Source organism: Aspergillus tanneri (genome assembly GCF_003426965.1).
Source record: "Aspergillus tanneri strain NIH1004 chromosome Unknown AapTan_4_pilon_pilon_pilon, whole genome shotgun sequence".
NCBI classification, from domain to species: domain Eukaryota; kingdom Fungi; phylum Ascomycota; class Eurotiomycetes; order Eurotiales; family Aspergillaceae; genus Aspergillus; species Aspergillus tanneri.
The window spans coordinates 1808153-1829673 of NW_022984631.1; the positions used below are offsets into that span (position 1 = coordinate 1808153).

The following is a 21521-nucleotide window of genomic DNA, read 5'->3' on the forward strand; positions in this document are numbered from 1 at the left end:
AAAATAGAAAAGAATGAGGTGGTCGAAGATTACAAACAAATACATCGAATATCTCAAAGAAGGTAAAAGCTGAAGCATCGAAGAGGAGCCACGTCTAACTCGAGAGGCCAAACGCTTTGCGAATTTTAGGGAACCGCTTTTTTCGACCGGGTGTGAACCCAACGTCCGAGACAATTAGGCGGTCACTCTTGACCACTGGGATCTCGTTCTCCTTGAAGACAGGTGCTGCCTTGTCGACCACGTCCGCGTTGCCATTTTGAGCGGCTGCATCTGCAGTCTGAGGTCGACCGGACATATTATTGCTGCCATTGCCCGGCTCCTGGGGATTGGTACGGAGTGGCCAGGTCTCACTGCCAGAGGATTTATGAGTTCCTCTCTTGAGAACCCGAGGAGTTGCAGGAGAAACTGAATTGTTCGCAGTGATGGTCGTTACGAAGCTCCCCTGATTTGGATCCAAGGGAAGAGGCTGCTCCTCGTGTACTCGCTTGGGCTTGGGATCTGGCTTTCCTAGCTTGGCTGGCCCTGGGCGATTGGTCGGTGGCTTGGGTCGTCGGATGCCGATGCGGTGGAACAGGCTCGGTTTTCGCTCACCATGGGCCCGCCGGAGAAACTCCTCCGCCTCCCTCTCGGTCATCCCACGAGAGTTGGCCACTGTGCCCAGCGCAGGACTGTTTCTGGGTGAGCCAGGTTGGTCTGGTTGACGGACCACCGTACGGGCCGCGGGTAGATGCCGTTCGTTGTCGGAGCTGTCTTCCAATTCGGTCGAATCCCCATCATATTTGCCCGCACGTCGCGGGATGCCGCGAACCGGGCGAAGATTGCCTATTCCCTGCTCATCTTCGTCGCTAGAATCCTCGAAGCGGCTTTTCCACGTCTGTGCGGTGGATCGTTGCATTTTGCCCGTGGAAAAGAATGACGGCTTCTCACGTCGGGGTTCACTGGCCCGCAAAGTCGGGCGAAGAGCTCCGGTACTTGAACCCGCCGAACGAGGTCGCACTTCGGCGGGCGGGAATTTCTGTTGAACCGGGGAGGCAGCTCGTCCGCTAGGAGGAGGGCTTCCTCCTCGCATGGTCCGTCGCAGGGTGTGTTGTGGGCTTGCGCGGGTTGGTCGATAGGTCCGTACGAAACTGCTCGATGAGTCACTGCCATTGGACAGTCGTCTCTGAGGTTGAGAAGGAAGTGTTCCATGGGCCTGTTGCTCTTTACCGGATACGGCCTGTTCCTCCAAAAGGGCACCACCCCACGAGACTGGCCGCTTCTTGGCCTGTTCCTGTCCAGCCCTAACCCGCGGTTGAGGTGCGCCGTCCTCAGTACGGGGGAACAGAATGCCCTTCCCAACTCGTTCCACTCCATCACGAGTAACAGGGGGTTTGTAGCCATCACCTGACATAGACCGTCTTGTTCGATTCGTAGCAGACGAGTGGGGGACTCCGTCTATCTTGCTAGCGGTTGTAATATCGCTAGGCGGCGTGGAAACAGGAGAGCGCGAAGACAACGGTAGAGGTTCTCTGGGAGAAGCAGGAGACCGTGGAGGTGGCGGCGAACACATTGGTTGTACAGGGATCTCCACACGAGCAATCTGGCAGGTTTTAGGAATATCCGGCGTGTTGTTAGATGATCGATCAGCACCGCCATTGTGGCTGCTTGATGCTATCTGTTTGTCTTCGGTTTTGCCATCCACGATCGCGTTGATGGACCCGAATCCATCCCCTTCTAGATCCTCCTCGGCATCACTGTAGATACTTCCACCGGATTCGTCATCGCCACCATCACTCTCGGGTGTAACTGCAGTAGAATTGCCAGCTGTCTGGCTGGAAGTTTTCTTGCTCCTGCGACTGGTGGAACCCTTGGACTCCACCGATGATCGTGGAAATCCCCCTGGCACAGTATACCACTCGAGATTTGACCTTTTGTTCTCAAATTCTGGCGTCGCCGGTTGAACCGCGATTCCGGGGACAGGGGAGGTCGGATCGGCGGCTGGCCCATCCGTCGCTTTTCCATGAGCATCCGATGTTCCTTGGGGGCGAGCCGGATCGATGGTTCTGCCATTGGATGGATCCGTGGTTGAGTGATTTGAAGGTGTGTCCCTCACAGAGGTACTCGTGGGAAGAGACGCCGCTTCACTGTCATCGTTCGTGTGCCCCGCGGTTGTATCCTTTGGTTCCGCATTGGATATGATTGCTCCAAGGACATGATCATTCGAGGCAGACCATGTTGGAGCCCCCAGATTGGGCTCCGATGAGGTCGTAGATTCATTATCACTTGGTTCATGCCAGCTTGGCTCCCCCTGCTCGCCTTCTCGAGCTCCTCGTATACTACCGAACGAGGGAAGTGTAGGCCGGGGCTTGAGTACTGCATCAAACTCGTCCGACCCTACAATATCCCATGCATGAGCCCTCCTCTTGCCGAGGCCAAACCAACCAGACTTCGATTTGGCCTTGGAGCAGCCGGGGAGTGGTGCGTCAGGGACAGCGTCTTCGGGGGATGTCGGGGGGCTCGCCGCTACTCCAACGATCTCCGCCTCGTCATCGAAACTGACCTTGGGGTGCCTCTTTCGGAATCCCGGTTTGGAACCATCGTCAGATCCGTAGGAGGTCCCGTCCGAGATCTCGCTGAGCGGAGGGCCAGGTCGCAACACACCTGCAGTTCTGCCGTCGGGCGACAGGGAGCTCCTCGGACTCTTCATCGCTGATTTGGCTGGGGACACTGATCGAGGCGGCGGCTTGTGCAATGACCGTCCCGGGAAACCGGAAACGGACAATTGTGTAGAAAAGCGAGCCGAGCTCCCGGGACTGCTGCTTGGCTTCCGCATGAGCGACGGCGGTACCCCGTGCCCTGGCTCTGTAGAACCCATTGATTCCGAGGAGCTAACGACGGAGCTTAGATGCGCATGCGGTTCCCTCGCCGATTCGGGCGTTGGTGATGGTTTGACTCTCGATGGGTTCTCTGGCTTTACACTGCCCGACGGGGGAGCCGCCTTACTCTTTGCTGGAGCACCCGCTTCGGCTCGCTCTTCACCTTTGGGGTCTTCCGGGACGGTCGATGGCCGGTTCAGAAAGGCTGGACGAGACACGGGCTGTCTTGGATCTGGCTGTCCCGCAATCTGGAACGGGGCTGGGAGCTGCACATCTGGTTCTCGCGGTGCCGAAGGGGTCTGGGGCGAAGCCCCTTCATCGCTCCGGGGTACAATGGCCGCCTGTGCCGCAGCGACGGCGGTGGTGACTGGTGGGGCAGCCTTCCCAGGACTGCCGGGGCTAGGATTTCTAGTCCTCTGCCGGGCTGAGGTGTTGGCAGTTTGGGAGAGAGAGCTCTGGGGCTGGGAGGTGGCTAGGGTGGACAGCTTGTCCGCCAGCGATGCACCTATCGACGTGTCTGGTATATCGAGGGCGTCCGGTGGTATGGACGGGGACGTTGGGCGAGAGCTCATCGGATAGGAGAAATTAATGGAATTTCTGCTTCCCGCGCGTTGGATCTCCGGCACCGGGGTCAGCCTCGGGCTCCCACACCGCATATTTTCTCGATCCATGCTCGCTCCGCGGCCGGACGGACACTTCACAGGAGGCGAGGACCGCGTGGAAGGCCCGACGCTGACTGAGCGCCGAACTGGAGTACTCCGCGCCGGCGCATACTCCTTGGGGATCGAAGGGATAGGCGGCATGTTATCTAGGGATCCGGAGCTGGAGACCGGACGTCGAGGCGATTGTTCCCGAAAGGTCCGCGTACTCATGGAACTAGAGCTATTGCTTCGACGAAGGTCATTCCGACTGGCGGGGCGCAGACTGCTGGAGCGACTGTACTGGGAGAAGGAAGACTGGCGCTGGAGGGTGCGTTTCGTCTGTACATTTTCCACGTTCGTCGGGGGTGGGGTCAGCGTCCGAAGGGCAGTCGCCGCGGCGGCGGCGGAGAGGCTTGAGGAGGAAGGATTAGATTTGAGGAAGGCATGGCTGGCAGCGGACTGGGCAGATAGGGCAGAGGAGGAAGACAGCGGCTGTTTAAATGATTAGCATGGTGAATAGATGGGAGGGAAATATTCGCCGCTCTCGACGGACTTGCTGATGATGTGACGAGCCCCTCCGGCGTCGACGGAACATGACGGATTATAAGCAGTCAATCACTCGGTATGTCGCTGCCGGCGACAGACACCGAGAATTGTTCGGTTATCCAGTGATTGACGTTAACCGAGACGGAAAGCGACGAAGAAAAGTCGGAGGATGACAGGGATGTGAAGCCAGGAGGAAAAATGGATGGATGATGGATAGCAGCGGAGAGGATGGGGGAAACAAGTAACGAAAAAAGAACGAAAGAAGGAAAGAAAAGAAGGGAAAACAAGGTCTTCGCAAGGATACCAAGGAAGGAGAGATGAAGACAATCAACGAGACAAATACCAAAAGTGAGAGGCGAGAGAAAGATGAGACAGAAGGATCAAAAAGGAGAAGGAAATGGGTGGAGAGAAAGTCTGGGCCTTTGCGTCATGACGGAGAATCGCTCTGTTTCATGCAACGTTAATGATTATGTATGTATCTCCCGGAGGATCGGGTGATCCATCTGGCTGATGGATTTATATACCATATATATATATACCTCTTTCTCTGCCTCTAGAATTATTTATTCCGTACCATGGTATACCTACTCACAAAACATAGAAAATACTAAGTAAATACTCAAGATGCACCCCTCCATCTCCACACGCATTGTCACCACCTCGTCTCTCTCCTTCCACATACTCGAAGCCGGATATTCACCTGCTCGCGACCGTCCCCTGATCCTCCTCCTTCATGGATTCCCGGAACTGGCCTATTCCTGGCGCAAGGTGATCCCTCCCCTGGCGCAAGCAGGCTACTACGTGGTGGCTCCCGATCAGCGGGGTTTCGGTCGCACCACGGGCTGGGACACAAGGGGGTTCGACGAGGTGGATCTGAACACGTTCTCGTTGACTTCGTTTGTACGGGACATGGTGGTGCTGGTGCATGCGTTGGGATATCGGTCGGTTCGGTGTCTGGTCGGACACGATGCCGGCGCCGTGACAGCCGCGATGTGTGTCTTGGTACGGCCCGATCTCTTCCACAGTTTGGTGTTGCTCAGTCATCCATTTAACGGGACACCGTCGGTGCCGTTTAACACGGCCAATGATTCTGATTCAACCTCGACGACTGGAGGAGGAGGGATGGAGGTCGCTGCCGGGGATGTCCATGCGGAATTGGCCTCGTTGGGCCGGAAACACTACAAATGGTATTATTCCACGGCGCCGGCGAACCAGGAAATGACGAATCCTCCGAATGGACTGCACAAGTTCCTGCGGGGTTATTTCCATCTCAAGAGCGGTTCGTGGTCCGGGAACAAGACGTATCCGTTGGGGGGATGGACGGCGTCCAACCTAGCCCAGTTGCCCTACTACTATGTCATGCCGCTGAAGGACACGATGCCCCAGGCTGTGGCGCGTCTCATGGCGGAGGAGTCGGAAGCCGGAGAACATGCCTCGCATGTCTGGTTGCCTGACGAGGATCTAGCGGTCTATGTGGCTGAGTACGCTCGTACGGGATTCCAGGGTGGTTTGAACTGGTATCGAGTGCGCACCGCGGCCGGAGGGAAGTATACCAAGGACTACGAGATGTTCGCGGGGAAGAAGATCGAGGTGCCGTGTTCGTTCATCTCCGGAAAATCGGACTGGGGGATCTATCAGGAACCAGGGGCGTTGGAGAAGATGGCGAATGGCACCGTCTGCAGTGATTTTCGGACCATGAAATTAGTTGATGGCGTGGGTCATTGGGCGCCCCTGGAGTGTCCGGACGAAGTGGTCTGGGTTGTTCTGGAGTTGGCAGGCAGTTTGCAGGATTAACTACCGTATATAGCAGATATGAAGACATGAAGGTGCTTATTGAGCATGGTCGCAGGGTGGAAGAATAGAATCGCAATGATGTCAATTATGTATGTCAATCAATGCCCGGTCGACGCCAGAAGCCCACCAGTGCCAATCTACCGGACGGATTGGCTTTCATAGTCGCACGTATTCCAGAATAATAATAACAATAAAAGAGGGTAGCTATATTGGGTATGAAATGCGCAAGTGGAACAAACGCCGGGGGAAAAAAAAAGACTAAATCACTGCAGAAGAGACAAGCGAAGAGTATCTACACCATCATCCAGCCAAGCACGGCCACCATCAGGAATGGAATCACATTGCGGAGGGCTTGTTTCGTCTGATCACTAGATATAGCACCAGATTTCAGAGACTCGGTCGTAAACACGTTCTGGAAGCTGATATGGCTGGAGTTGAAGCAGTTGTCTCGGGTGACCTCGGCGACGTCTTCCGGTTCGGCGAATTCGATGTCCACGCACTAAAACCGGTGAGTCAGGATTCAACTCAGAAAAGAAAAGAAGAAAAAGAGAAAAAGAGAAAGAAACATACATTGTACAGAGACGCCCCATGCTGGGCGGTCTCGATGACTTGAATCGTCGCCTTGTCACCGGGACTCACACTGATGTTGGCTGGCAATGGGACTTGCGGCAGACAGATCGTGCCCGGATATGCTTTGTTGGAGGGGCCCACGATCTGGAACGGGGGCACCATCGGGTGGCTCATGTTGGGCGGCGTCTCACCCAGACCCAGATTGATGTAGATGAAGGCCTTGGAGTGACCCTGGAACCAGCCAGGTTGGAGAGACACGGCGCCACCACCGACGGGCCATTTGGTTCGGTTAGTTGATGTGGGCATACCTCCGCCTGGTAGCAACAGAGGAACCGATTAGTACTGAGACTGGTGATGATGGAGGTTCGGGGTCACCATACAAGGATAGTTCCATTGCATTCCATAGGGGAAGGCGTACGAATCGTTGATGTACGCTGTCCCAAGACCGTTCGCCTCCTCCACAGTGCCGTTGGTGTGCAAATTATTTCCTCGATATCCAGGATAAACAATGACCGTATGAGCATAAGACTGGCCTACACACAATAACGTGACGAGGGCCACCCATTGCGATATCGACTCTTGGAAGAACCTCATATCGACCGTCGGGTCGTTCAAGACGCAGACCAGCTGAAGACGTGAACCAAAATAAAAAAAGCAGGGAGGAAGCCACAGACAGAGAAATGTAAGTGCTACTGATGTCCTCTCGTCTACAGACTCAGCCCAGAGGTCATTCGAGTTTCACCACGAAGCGAATCTCACAAGCACATCATCCGGTCCGGTTGAATGATCATCATCGAAACAAGCTTCCAGCGACGGGAGGGTCAACAAGACTTTTTGAGGGGAACAAGCCATGGTCCCAGGCGCCTGCGCTAGTGTTCACATACAGACCACAGCGGGGAAGAACCGATGGCCATGGACGAGTGAGGATGCAGGAGAGCGATGTGACCACACCCGCAGGTTTCGAGCGGTTGACATGGCACAGAAGGCGCTGAATACCACGGCAGAGGAGAAGATTGGTGGAGGAGAGACTTCAGCTGCACGAGGTATCACCTTGACTCGGGTGATTGACCATTTCATTCGCAGAGATGGTGGTCGGCGAAGCGCCCCGATCGGACGCTAAGAGAGGGGATTCACCACCATCGTCCAGGGTCCGGCGCTTAGAGATCGACTGAGAGCATTGCCGAGTGTTGATCTAGAATGTGATAGGGATAATTCCTGGATTTTCCTCGTTGTGCGGGATGGTTGTGCTCTATACTCCGTAGAATAGATGGACAGCAGCTGGGAGGACTCAGAATGAGAATGTAAACCAAACAAACCATCCAAACAGGCCTCTTGGAATTCTTGCCGCCTCATCTCTCTCCGCACTCCAAATGCAAATCTGCAGTCATCGCGACGATGCCCCACACCAGTCGCAAAAGAACCCCTCATCATCAGCACAAGCGCCTCCAGGTGACCGACGACAGCGGCTGGACTCACGTTACCACGAGTGGGAAAAGTGCGCGACAGGTTCTTCGTACTACCCTCCCGCAGGAGTCGCAATCTCACCCCTTTCTCCCCGCGGAAGCTCCTTCTCGATTGACGCAAGAGGAGCTTCAACAACAACTACAGCGATGTCGACAGCGATGGGAGGACTCCGATACCTGGAAGGTGGTGGAGGAAACACTGCGGTCCTGGGGAATGGCCGTTGACGATGGTATCGTTTGTATTGGGATGGGGAGTCCGAGTGGGTTTCTTCGAGGGGGATGGGTGGATCGTAGGAGTGTTTCGATGTATCAGCTTGCTGGACTGATGAGTATTGTGGATTGGATGAGTGAGTCCTCGTTCCCAACTTCCATCGGTGGATGCTTTCGTCTACTATCGTATTGACATAAATATTTCCCCATCGGGCTAGGACGGACTCATCCAAACGTCAACGTCTATGCTCAGGATCCTGTGTTGAATGCCCATGATAAATTTCTCCTTTTATCCCTTGGAATCAACGTTCTTGAGCACCCCGATGCGTTTGAAAAGGTCTCTCCTGCGACCTTCCTCTACTGTCCGGGTGCGGAACAGACCCATCTTGTGCAACTGCTCGCCAGCAACCCCGCTTTCCTTTTCGGCGGTCCACTGGAAGATATCGAGTCCGAAACAGTGAGGCAGTTTGTGAAAACGAAAGGGTCGACGCGATTGCCTCGTTTTGAAGACCACGAACATGCGTTTTGGAACATGCGGCTCTATTATCCTGCGGATCTTGCAGGGAATAAGAGTGACAGAGAGTAATTCGTGAGTTGGGGCGTTGCGCACTCTCATATGTAATTGGCCTCATCATTCAGCGACTGGACGGGCTTCCTACGAAGACGAGAAAGATAGGATGTCTATCCCAGTTCTACATGGATAGAAACAATCGTATATTCTGCTACATGAATTGAAGTAAATCCATGGAAAATGGAACGCTAACAGGATATATACAGCTGTCAAACAACCTGGCCCAGCATGAAAATGACAATCAAGACAATCAAGACCCGCAATTGTGCGGAGAAAGGGAGGCCATAGTTGCTTCTCACAACCGAAGCAAACTGCCCTTTCCTTAGAGTACAACTCTAAGGAGGAAAATAAATTTAAACACCAAAAGCATACCTCTGAAAGACAAAGTATTAAGACACACAATACCTAGCATCGACATCCTGTAACATCGGGAATCAATCATAAAAAACCTTAAAGAAACCCCAACCATGCATCGTCATTAAAGGGTGGGTGGGAAAAGGAGAGTCGTGGCAGTGGAAAGGGGAGAATAAGAACTTTTGTCGACTAATTACGATGCCTCTTTGCCGTTGCAGTCCGGAATCTTGATACCCGGCTTGAGTTTGCGCCCAGGGTCCATAAGACCCCATTTATCTTCCCATTGCTCGTCCTTGGTGTTGAACTGCACCTTCCAGGGCTCATCGAACGCCTCGAACCTAAAGTTTCCCGTTAGATCGATACAGCTGGTAGAAATGGGAAGAATGGAACCTACCAAAAGTATTCAGTGCCATTTGCTAGGGCCTGGCACACCCAGTCAGACATGAATTGGTTCATTTCATCAACTCCTGCCACAGCTCCTTGAGTTTTGCTCTGGCAATTGCTTGCACCTTTTCCGCAGTCATTTCCTCCTCCACTGGGCCATCCCACCTCCGAGATGATTTGTTTTTTGTTTGTGCCCTTGGTCAGTGTTACATCCTTCTCTTGCCAGAAGTTCCAGGTCCAGCTAGCAGCTTCCTGAACTTTAACGCCCGCGAAAAACGGGTGCACGTTGGACATTACTGCGTCTGAAGCCTTGACCAGCTCTGCGTTCCAGTTGTCACCCAGGTCAGATGTCGCTATCGGCAGGTCGATGTTATTTTTCTTGAAGTGGTCTCTCACGCCGTCCATGTAGCTGATCAGTGTCTTTTGCGCGCTCGCGATGTTGTCGCCTGCCCGGAACAGAGCTTCGTTGCCGATAATAGCTCCTTTGAAGATAGAATGGTCTTTCGTATTGTCAAGGATCTGGTACAGCTGGTCGACCTGTCGTTTGGAGGTGGTCTCGTTGGTGTCTATCCAAACTCCTAGCCAAAGTTTTATGCTCTTTAGCTCCAATCGGTCAATGGCATGCAGAACCATCTCAGTCTGGTTGCAATCGGTGCCATAAAGGCGAACGGTGTTGGTCAACTGCGAGATCACGGCCATGTCACGAGTGACGTTGTTTTGCGACGGAGGGTACTTGTGGCAGAGCGGATATTGGACTCCCCACGGGGTATAATCGACACCAGGGAATACTTTGTGCAGGTTGGGATTATTCATCAAATCTTTGATTTCATCCGAATCCTTACCGAGGTCACCATTGGCTTTGGTATCGCCGGACGCTGACTTCGGGGAGGAATCGGAAGATGATGATGAGGCCCCATCTTTCTTATTCGACCGGCTCCCTAATGTCCCACCAACAGCACCTCCCACAATTGCGCCGACAACGATGAACGCCAAGAGAAGCCCGATTATCCATCCTCGTTTTCGACTACCTCCGTCAGGCTTTGGTTTGACCCACTGACTTTTGTCTCCAGCCTCCAGCCCTGCCCCCGGAACCGGCCCGTAGGATGGATTGCTCTCCTTTTTCCCTTTGAATAGTGCTCCAAGGCCACCTAGGACTCCACCTGCGGCAGCGCCGGCTGTGGTAGCAGGGACAGCCTGGGCTTTGTGACCGGCGGACCCGGTATTCGGGGGAATAAAACCATCATCTCCATCGTCCAGGATCTCATCGGGGTTTATCACAAGTGGGTAATCATGGCTATAGACGGATTGTCGTTGATATGGCCCCTCGTTCAAAGCACCGACGCCTTGGTAAGGATTGTCGAATAGACTGCGCTGGGATGGATTTGAGGCACCGAGTGTCAACTGGCCGGCGGAGGCGGCGGCAGCACCCAAGGCGACGTTGGAGCCGTAGGAATCACGAGATCGCAGATTATCTGAGCTTCCGTTAGCGCCCCTTTCTGGGGATGCTGGGACGTAAGGGTTGTCCGAGCCAGTCGTATGATACCCCCGCTCTGTTGGTATATTTTGCGCCGGCGGTCCGTCTGTATCCCTAAAAGCGTCAACTCCACTCTGACGGTCATGGGTGTTGGCCACGCCAAGGGCGATACCGCTGATACCACCGCCCACGGCGGAGGGGCCTAGATTGTCCATTCCCGGGGTAGCAGTTGAACGGGTTCGCATTGAGTTTGTATGTGCCAGGCCCTGACCGTGCTCGGGCACTGATGCAAGGCCTCGGTCGCCGTCTTGAACAAGGCTTTGGCCCCGAGCTGACATAGGGGAGATATCACCGTCCTGGTTATGATGTCCTGCTTCTCCTGAGGAGCGGATGGGCGAAATATCTTCTTGATGGGCTCCTAGTGGATTGTCATCCCCTCGATTGAAGCTGAATGTCCGGTGATCACCGGACATCCTTGATAGCAATAGCCTGCGAAAGAAAAAATAAATAATAATTATAATATTCGAGTGGCTTTCTCGCGGACTGAATTCTGGTGGGAATTGAAAGCGAGAGAAGGGTTTATGATGAAGAAATTTTCGAGATGAAACGAGGACGAAGAGAGATCCGATGATGACAAGTAAATTAATTAACTCGAAGGCAACGATAGACGGTTCTGAAACGCAAGGTACTCAGAGGGAGTCGAACCGCGGTTCCCAAAATTTCGACCCGGAAAAAGACTCGGAACCGTTTATATCACTCAGGAACAACACAGAACTTAAGAATAGACTGGATGGGATTTAGAACCGAGGCATCTGATTGGAGAGTAAGAAAGAAATCATACTGGCATCTAGCAATGGATACTGTATATAGTTGATATTTTCCGCGAGAGCTGCGAGGGAGAAAGGGGAGTGGAGTAAGATTTTTCGACAAGAAAAGATGAGATACTCTGATACTACTGTATGTACAAATGATTGTCAGGAGTTGTAGATAGATCCTCCGGCAGAAGAGGAAGAAGAAAAAAGGAGAAGAAGAAAAGAAGAGAAGAGAGGGAAAGAATCAAGTCTACTCCTGCGACTACTAAGGTCAATCATAAAAGGCCAGAAACGAACGAAGAGGGGGGGCTACGCTACAAAGACGGCCGACGAGGCCGGCTTGACTGCATCCGGACGATGCCCTCGAAATGAGAGGGAATACAATACAATGGTTGCTCCCGCATGGTGGCGGGTTGTCCCCGACGACCGATACGAGAGACATACAACAGATACGACGACAATACGCGCCGTCGAGTAACTTATTGCTGACTCTGCCCCAATCCGGCTTGGTAGCTGCCAAAAATATCGCATCGCGCGTGGAAAAGCTATTTTTCCGACAATTCAGCAGACCCGAATGCGGGATCTCGGTGGAAACCGAATATAATACGGAGGACATACGTAAGCTTAGCTTTACTTTTTCAAGATTGATTTGGTGGGGTCAGTCTGGGGAGGCAACCCCGTCAATAGATATTCTTTTGTGCTCCTTTGTTCGCGCTTCGTTCACAGCGTCTAGAGTCGAGTGGAGTCTAGAATCTACTCTAGATGTCTTGGTTACTATTTATTAGCGCTTCCTATAGGTAGTTATTGGATTTCTGTTTGGATTTTGAACGGATTTTCTTTACACCCGATAATGTCTTAGACAAAACACCTAACAAATGAATTAATCTTGCGTGTCGATTAACTTTGAGAGACGGGATCTATAAATATTGCATCCGACCATTGTGAGATGGCCCAAAAAAAAAAAAAAAAGGAAACAGATAAATACTCGCACAGTTTATTTAAACGACTTCACTTCCAGCCATCGAACCATCAATTTTTCATTCAAATCAAATCCAGTCATAACTCGTTCCTCGTACTTCTTTTCATCATGACCAACATAAGCAGTCAAATAGCATAATACCAACCTTCGAACCGCCATGTCATCCATCGTGTTCTTTCCCACCATTAGCCTTTTGGTTTCTATATATTTACATAGCGGCCATATGCATAGTGTAGGCTTTACATCCGTTCGACCTGTATACTTGCAGACTTTGTCAAACAAAAAAAGGAGAAGAAGCTCCACACATCTGCTGAAAAGCTTGGGCTTAAACTTCGTCATTGTGTATAGATATATGATGGCTAAGCTTCGACTTCTTCTGCGCTACGTTGTGATGCAGAGAATCGATGCCCCCCGACTCCCCGTCCTGAAGGAGTTGTTGTCCGTCGTGGCCGCTCTAGAAATCTTCTTTTTCCCGGTCGTGTTTCGAAATGGGGAGGGATGGACGATTGTTCTTGGCCTGCAGCCATCATTGTACTGCGCATCTTGTTCCGGTAAGCGTCAACTATTCTCCCAAAAAGGGTTACTCGTTAGCCAGGGCTGCATTCTTTCACTTCTCCTTGGTGCATGCATGAGAGCCTCAAAATGTCATCGAGAGTACCATGGGGTCAAAAGCAAGGGATGATGCAAGGGAGAGGGGGCGTCACGCACGAGATCGCTGCAGGAATAGCATCCTTCCAGCAAAAATCCGACTTTGGCTCCAGCTCATTCGGTAACCCAGATCGTTCAACAACACCTCTTTCTGACGGCGACCTCGTGATATTTTGGGTACGGCAACTTCGTTCTCACCGTCAATTTGAGGGGTTGGAACCAGAATCCTTCCGACAGTTGCGGTCTCGTCGTCAACGTCAGCTTCGGTATCATCCTTGATATATCTCCTTCCCGGGACGACACGACCTGGGGGGTTTTTCATCTGAACTGGAAAGTATGTTCGCGGGTAGACTGCGTTGGACATACGATACGAGTCAGGGATCTCATTCATGTTTACCTGGTCTAGCATGACCTTAACCCTAACACGACACCCTTTTTGAGCGTCATCCACGAGTATGAATTTGCGCCGTTTACCTTCAGGAAAGGTTCCGAAGAGGGCGTCAATAGTCGGGTTATGCTCATCGTCATTATCATCATCTACTTGGTCAAACTTGCTCGACGATGTCGCAACGGTCGGATGTCGCCCGAGCGTTGCTATTCCGCTGTCTCGAATCAGAGGCGGTATCGAAGGGCCTCTGGAACCTCCCGAAGCATCTGCAGGAGGCGGAAATGCTGGGTAGCCGTGGAACACTTGTGCACTGCGAATGTCTATCGGTGTTTGACCCGTTGAGGCATGGTGGCCTTCTGCTGCGGGTGGGCGATTGGTACCGTTCGTGAAGTCGGCGGTGCCTATTATGAATACAGAGTCTAGAATTAGCCTACACTGAGCCGGTACACATGAAGAGTCGTGATCCAAGGTGTGAAAAGGGCATGGCATCAACAGTAGCATAACAGAGAAACATAATAGGGTATGGACTAAAAAAGACGAAAGACAAAGACCACCCCAAACCTGATAAAAGTACATGGGGAATAATATCCACCAAACTAGAAAAATAAAAAAGGAAAAAGAACAGCCCTAATCTACCCCTGCTTATCCTCCGGGCAAGAAATAATAAGCCAAAAAAAGGTACATAGAACGTTATTTTCAGAAATATCCACCGTGGCGAATAGCAACGGCGTTAGGGATGAACACATTATATATGATGGAACATACCGCTAACTTCCTCATTACCTGTGCTTCCCTCAGGTTGTGCGTGGTGATGGTGCAGTTGCGGAGGCCCCATAGGCAATGGCCCCAGTGGGGGACGAGGGGCAGGTGCTGCCAGGCTAGGGCCTGGCACTCCAGGGGCAACGGGCGTCCCACTGGCCATGTGAGAAGGTGGTGGAATACCTTGCCGTCTGTTGATTTTAGCCATTCTCCTCACACGTCTGCTTCGGAGCCGAGGGTCTTGGTTGCTATTTCTCCAGCTGTCAACCGCTCGTTGGATTAAACCGCGTTTTCCTCTCAAAGCCGGGTTGAGTTCGGCCAAAGCCCAGCCGACAGCATTGCATTCCGTCTCATAGACTAACCGGTTACCTCTGTATTGGTCCTTGCTGCAGCAAGCTCGAGGGTAGACACAGTTCTCCGTTTTGAATTCTTGGCTAAGGTTATCCACATTGACGGACTCGACATCACAGCGAATGGTATACTCCATTTTCACACGATCTCGAGAGTATTCAAAGGCAATCCACTGCACCCCATTGCTGTCTTGCCGCACAACAAGGGGAGTTGTTGCCGGTATTGGGCCCGGTGCAGCACTGGAGCTTGCTCCGATATTCGGGCTTTGATGGTGAATACTGCCAGCAGATAGTGGACCTGTTGTCGTGGGTAATGGTGGGTTCAGCACTGCTCTTTGTGGGGGTGTGTGCTGCTGTGTTGTGGCTGTACTTGGACTGGTTAATGTACTAGTCGGTGGTTGAGACGATTGGTGTGACATTTGGGACGTGCTTGTTTGATGAGGTAACATCAACGGCTGCGATGTGATGGGATGCTGCGGTGGCGATGTATGCGTTGCGTATGGCGAGGGCTGGACTGGATTTATTGATGGATAAGGCTGGTATCCATAAATCTGAGATGTCATCTGCGGAGATTGTGTGTATAGACTTCGGCTATGTTGTTCGTGTGTTTGAGAGGCTACTGATGCAGGAGAGCTGGATTGAGGAGTATGGTAAATTGGAGGGTATGGCCTCTGCATTTGCGTAGTAGCCGCCATCATTTCAGGAGGTCCTAGTATAAGTTTAGCTAGTCTTTCCCATAATCAAAACATCTACTTTTAAGGACTTGCCAATCTTGAAGATCGACACACCGATCTCAGGACTACTGGAGAAAGAGAGGCATTTGCATAAACAAATTTGTACATACCGCTTGAAGTGTACTGCGATGGTGTGCTCGCAGTTGTGTAGGAAGAATGGGATGTGTAATAGGGCTGTTCCTGTGAGGGTTGGCCGTATGGAGGCTGATGTAAGATGCCGTTTCCTAGTGCGTGAGACGTGTAGGACCCAGAGGGAAGAGTGGTGCTTGGCTGATGCGGAGAACCAGGCTGTTTCTGGGGATGAATGAGATTTGTTGTTCTGGGAAGTTGGATATGAGGGTGTTGTGGAGTGTGATTTGTAGAGTGTCGAAGCTGAGAAGGACAATTAGTGCTGGCACACATTTAACCCCACAGAAAGAAAAGAAACGAGAAAAAGAAAGCCTCCTCTGGCGCGGCTTGTGTATATTTTGTTCGAGTGCCCTTGGACGGAATTGAAATGAAAAGATGTTCCAAACCCTAGCCATAATACAAACATTCAACGCCTGATATAAACACAGTTCAATGTGATATAATTGCAGCCAAGTAGGGTGATCGCAGATTATATCTGATTTGCAACAAGAATTGCATTCCCAAAAGCAATACAGCTGTTACTGCGTGTAATGTGCAAGAAATTAGACCTCAAGAAATATATCCTTGCGGTCACCTCTCTCACCATTACTTCTGAATGGGAGGTCTTTCTCATTCATATTTTGCAGTAATGACACGTATAGAACCAGGAGGCAGTGATGGGTTGGAATGTCAGAAAGCAATGGATAGATAGGATAAATAGTGCAATGATGCTAAGGAACTGACAGAGTCTAACAACACAGAGATTGACATATAAATGAACTTCGCAACAAGCTTGTCCTCGGGTAGCGTTGGATAGGCACCCATGTTTGGTGAGAAGCACACCTGGCATGATAGCCAAGCATGCCTGTCTGCAGTTGCTCCAGACAAAAGGGGAGTTTGGTTCTTTCCAGGTATCTCCTGGTATGAACCATGTCAAAGACACTAGGACTCCCTTGGAGGCCCAAGAAAATTCCGGGGAAACAGGGAGAAAGAGAGACATCGGAAGACAACAGTCTATAAAATGTATAACAACTCACAGGATCGCCAACAGGCTCGTCTTTGTATTTTGACGCAGTTGGATGAGCAAGATCAGTTTGAACCATGCCGGTCATAACTGACCTTGGATGGCTTGGAGTAAACAATTGTATCCCTCCTTCAGAGGCCTAGCCCATGAGCTGTAGGGACATCAATTAAGGCAAATCCGATGTATGAGGAAGATAGGATATGTAGGGGCGTGGTATGGAACGAGGCACAGCAGCTTATAGGGATGGATAGATATCCAAGTCACGAAGTAAAAAGGGCCAAAGCTGGAGGGAGGCTGAACAACAATGGCCGCGGTTCGTTGGTCTGTGGCCACGGCTGGGGGGGGGATAGTTTCATGAAAATGGGCCTTGTTAACGGTGCAATGCGAGTGCCAGTGTAATGTGGAGGGTCCAGGGTCGTTATTTAGCTGCACCGGAGACCCATCCTTCAGGCAGACAGACATCCAACGAAAAGGGAACTATCCCGGATGGGGAATGGAGGGGTTGAGGAAATGCGAGAAGAGAAAATCAAAAAACGAGAAACAGAAAAAGCAAGAAAACAATGGAGGAGGGCAGGACAGTGTCAGAGGGATTCACTGAGTGGTGGGGATATCAGAATGAGCTTGTAACTAGCGGGAAGGTGGTGTAATATTGACCAGGATGGATGCAGGACGCAGGAGAAACGACGCGAATGTGACAGCAGTAGAGTCGTAGCATGTATACTACTCGACAAGATCAAGCCCAGAGCTTTGACGGCGCCGATTAGATGTTTGGAAAGGATGATTTGCAGCGTGCAGCGATGGTGGGTGGGAAAAAAGAGACCGGGGGGGAGATAAAGGGACCCAGGCTGATTGAAACAAACGAACCTACCTAGTACAGTGACCTTCTTCAAAAACCAGTAATAATAACAGCCTCGATGCGGAAGATGACAGCTATATTATCCAAGTTGACTGCAGATGTATCCCTCCTCCCCACTTCTTCTACACTTTCAACTTGATAGACGCCTTGGTCGAAGTAGAATAGGAGAGAATAGGATATTGCCAAAGTAGCACGACTGGCAGTGAAAAAGAGAAAGGTGCATCATTGAGTTTGAGGAATTGAGAGGGCCTAAAATAATAATAAATAGGATGAACAAATAATTAATAAAGAAAATAAAATAAAAATAAAAATAAAAAATAAAAAGTCGAGAGAGAGAAAAGAGAAAGAAAATAATTAAATTTAAAAATAAAATTATTTAAAAAATAAAATAGAAAAAGAAAAATGACACGAAATTAATCCATAGACAAAGACAAAGAAAGGAATCGGAGTAAGCCGCCAGTGAGCTGACAACAAGTTATGCCAATAAGGAAAACCAGCGTTAGTCTGGTTTGCTTTCCTTACTTGTCTCCAAAGGTTACTTACATAGTACCCTCCGCGGATGGGATAATAGTCCCAAATGAAAAGAGAAAGAGGATTTGTCTAGGGAAGTGAGGTACTCCGCACTGCTCCATACTTCATCTTTATTAGCACTCAATAATTATTTGCAGAAAGTACATATGTACTTACATATACAAAATGGATAATGTACTCCTGATAGACAACTCCACCAAGAATGCTCCCAAGCATGGTATTAATTGCACAGCGATTATGGATGCACACTTAATTATAGTATGAGCTCTGTCGGAGAGTATGCAGCTAGGGAACAACTGAAATCTACTCGTTCTATTTTTTTTTATTTTTCTTTTTTTTTAAATCTCAGGACGGGCTTTTTTGTTTTGATATTTGTGTGATAATTTGTTTTTTGCTACTTATTTTACAATGGTGTGTGTAGTTATGTCTAAAGGGTGTGCCCATATTGCTGTGCAGACGGTCAGGTAGAGACTTATCTGCTCTCTTTCATTCTCTCGCCTTTAACAAATTGTATATAAGGCCTATACTGTAGGTAATTCTCTATATATAGTACGTGGATTAAGAGAGGATTTTTAAAAAAAATAAAAATTTCGTATTGGCATCTGGAGCCCCGATACCCGAGTCCTTTTTTGGTTTGAGAAGATGAAGTGGATGGATGGTCTGGAATAATGAAGATTGGCGCCGGGAGGAATTGGCACAGTACCGTAGTACTCTGTAATTAGCTAGCGTTTTAGTGTGAAAATGCCTTCACGTCTTATAGTAGTAGTCTTTCTTCATAACAGGAAATAGTGGAAGTTTAGAGTCTCAACGTTGTGTTCTAGGTTGGATCGCGCAGAGCCCGAACTCAGGTACCACACAGTCAGCTCACACGAGCAATCCCGAGGCTACCTAAGTATTCCCCCACCCCCCTTCAGTAATCAGTCACAAGAGCAATGCGTAGCATGCTTGCATGGCCATGATAGTTGTCACCTCAGGAAAGGGACAGAAGCATCTACAAAAAGAATGGGGGGAAAGAAAAAGAGAGGAAAAAAGAACTTGAATAAAAAGATCCCCTCGTTGATAATCCACAGCAGCAACGTGCCCTGACAGCCTACATGCCCGCCTCCACTTAGTGTGCATGGACCTGTGATTTTGTATCAATGGATCGTCGGTTCATACCTTAACCATCCATATGTCGATGATGGGTCGTCATGATAACTGCCAGTGGATTTTCCGAGGCATTGATTGGAACAGAAAGAATGATGCCGGTAGTATAATTTAAATAATTCCCCTTTTTTTGGGTGGGGAGGGGGGGGAGGGGCTTAGCTGCTTCAATTCAATTCAATTTGGAATGGTGGTCAGGCTGTCATTTCCCTCTTTGCCACTCATTTTTTTTTGGTCTTGTTGGCCCTGGCAAACTCAAAATTACGACGACTCGATCTTGTTACATTCCGGTATGGAAACGACTGATCTGACTTGCTGCCATCAGCCTTGTTTCCACTTCCCACAAACACCACACGCCAAATTCACCCCTCCCGAGACGCATCAACTAATAATAATTTACCTAGAGGGCGAGGAATGCACGCTCCATTGAACTTGGTGTCCACCTACATAACAATGAAGTAGTTGAGAAAAGAAGTATGATGCTACCCCATTCAATGCATCGTTCCCCCCTCTTCAGCCCCGTCTAAATAAACTCGAAACAGCCTAACGGTGTCCGACCGGGTGATTCACTTCCCCTCCACTCTCTCCATGCGGAAGCTATTACTGAAAACAAAATGCCTGTGTAACCCCAGGCCGCGGGCGCAGGACGGTTGATCAATCACAGCCAGGTTAGTGAACTTCTGCTCCTGCTGCTTCCCGGCGACTAGTCTCCTGCATCGTGCATTCAGTGCACTCGAGAATGATGAACCTACCCGTGGACAATCGAGTACCACCAGGGATAGTCCAGTACCTTCATAGTTAAGCTAATTTAAACAGCCCCAGCTGGGCCGTCGCAGCCGGATAGTACTAGCTAGACCGTAGTAGTCAAGACACTCGGTACTCCGGCCAAGCAACTTACCCATTGCGCCGACTTGACTCCAGACTTACTCCGTGTAGGTATGGAGCAGCGAGTGGTTCAGTGCATCAGAAAACTCAAGGGGCGGCTCCACACCCTTCCGTGCAATCAGACTGGGATTCCAACGTGTAGTGATCCATGGCATTTTAGCACTGGATAAAAGTGGTGCTTCGACTATTTGAGCCTTCTTAGGATAGCCCTGGCAAACGTAGGTACTTTGTACGTTGTGCTTCGAATTCATGAGGCCAGCCATATTGCAACGGAGGTTATCATGCTGATTTTTATTTATTGATTGGTTTATTTATTCCTCCCTTCCAAAATTCCAATTATCTTTAGCTTTCCTAGTGCTTTACCCGTTCGAGATAAGCATGGAAAAATGGCTCTCATACATCACTCCCATGTGAAACTGCATCTGCAACGTAAGATTCTCCATTTATTAGTATGGCTGATAGTTAACGAACGCCATTATTTCATGCATGGCGAAAAAGAGCTATAGAGTGTAGCGGACAGCATGTACGGAGTAGGAGGCAATTTCTCCGTGCTCAGGCACAAAATCCCGATATCACCATACATCTATGTGCTATACGTGCACATTGCAGCTTGCAGTTTTGGGAGGCTCCTTCCAGCGTCCTTAACATAGACGACACATGTCAATTGTGAATGGATTAGCTAGCTTGTCAGTTGTAGTGGACCATGGGAAGATCCCGGGTTCTCAAAAGTCAAACCGACATTGACCGTGGTTCAGTGGAATAATCGCATTAGGGTGTCCGAATGCTCGAACTCAATTAAGAATGATACCAAGTAGTCTGCTGAACGCCGGAGGATTCCATAGTAGTGTTAGCGGCTTGTCGTCGTAATCGGAACACCCTATTTTAGCAATTCACAGCCAACGTCTAGTACTCCATAGTAGCACTCCGGAGCAAGTACGGAGCCCTTGGGCGCTAGGTACCTACCACAGATAGGTACAGTAAAACCCCTATATAAGCAGCACCCGATTTAAGCAAAACTCCGGTATAAGCAAATGAACACGGTGTCTAATTTGATTTTCCATATTAATATGCTTAACCCCCCGATACAAGATCTTTGCTTAATTTTTCGCCCTTTCCTATATAAATTTGCCTATATCGAAGTCACAAAATTGCTTATTCAGATATCACACTTTGCTTTAAAGATGGCTAAGAGGACGCGTCGCGCTATTTCAAATAGCCAGAAGGCTGCCCTACGCGCACGACATCATTTAAAGCCTTATCTTTCTCTGGCATCTCTTTCTAAGTGGTTTGAAGAGACATATAAACAGCCAATTGACCGCTCCTCGATTAGCCGAATCCTCTCCTCTCGATTTGCCTTCCTTGACGACATTCAAGCGCATCAATCTGAAGATAAACGACGCCGTACAGAATCCTGGCCAGAGCTAGAAAAGGCACTCTACAAC

General features: G+C 50.1%; 6 protein-coding genes across 6 annotated transcripts; 2 read left to right on the plus strand and 4 right to left on the minus strand.

Moving 5' to 3' along the window:
• Window positions 1-94: 94 nt before the first annotated feature.
• On the minus strand, window positions 95-4091 carry ATNIH1004_005795 (uncharacterized protein; the record flags this gene model as incomplete). The annotated part of the gene is made up of 2 exons (XM_033570441.1): window positions 95-3988; window positions 4050-4091. The coding sequence occupies 2 exons, from the start codon at window positions 4089-4091 to the stop codon at window positions 95-97; spliced, it is 3936 nt and encodes a 1311-aa protein (XP_033426473.1).
• A 575-nt stretch (window positions 4092-4666) lies between these two features.
• ATNIH1004_005796 (alpha/beta fold hydrolase) lies at window positions 4667-5836 on the plus strand (the record flags this gene model as incomplete). Its single annotated transcript, XM_033570442.1, has 1 exon — window positions 4667-5836. One exon carries the CDS (start codon window positions 4667-4669, stop codon window positions 5834-5836), a length of 1170 nt encoding a protein of 389 aa, XP_033426474.1.
• Window positions 5837-6128: 292 nt separating this feature from the next.
• On the minus strand, window positions 6129-7483 carry ATNIH1004_005797 (copper acquisition factor BIM1-like domain-containing protein; the record flags this gene model as incomplete). Its single annotated transcript, XM_033570443.1, has 4 exons — window positions 6129-6335; window positions 6407-6720; window positions 6787-6939; window positions 7291-7483. The coding sequence occupies 4 exons, from the start codon at window positions 7481-7483 to the stop codon at window positions 6129-6131; spliced, it is 867 nt and encodes a 288-aa protein (XP_033426475.1).
• Window positions 7484-7801: 318 nt separating this feature from the next.
• Window positions 7802-8665, plus strand: ATNIH1004_005798 (SRR1 family protein; the record flags this gene model as incomplete). The annotated part of the gene is made up of 2 exons (XM_033570444.1): window positions 7802-8129; window positions 8298-8665. The coding sequence occupies 2 exons, from the start codon at window positions 7802-7804 to the stop codon at window positions 8663-8665; spliced, it is 696 nt and encodes a 231-aa protein (XP_033426476.1).
• Window positions 8666-9197: 532 nt separating this feature from the next.
• Window positions 9198-11335, minus strand: bgt3 (putative cell wall glucanase; the record flags this gene model as incomplete). Its single annotated transcript, XM_033570445.1, has 2 exons — window positions 9198-9342; window positions 9399-11335. 2 exons carry the CDS (start codon window positions 11333-11335, stop codon window positions 9198-9200), a joined length of 2082 nt encoding a protein of 693 aa, XP_033426477.1.
• Window positions 11336-13353: 2018 nt separating this feature from the next.
• ATNIH1004_005800 (uncharacterized protein) lies at window positions 13354-16752 on the minus strand (the record flags this gene model as incomplete). Its single annotated transcript, XM_033570446.1, has 4 exons — window positions 13354-14090; window positions 14455-15507; window positions 15643-15904; window positions 16678-16752. 4 exons carry the CDS (start codon window positions 16750-16752, stop codon window positions 13354-13356), a joined length of 2127 nt encoding a protein of 708 aa, XP_033426478.1.
• Between the last annotated feature and the right edge of the window lie 4769 nt (window positions 16753-21521).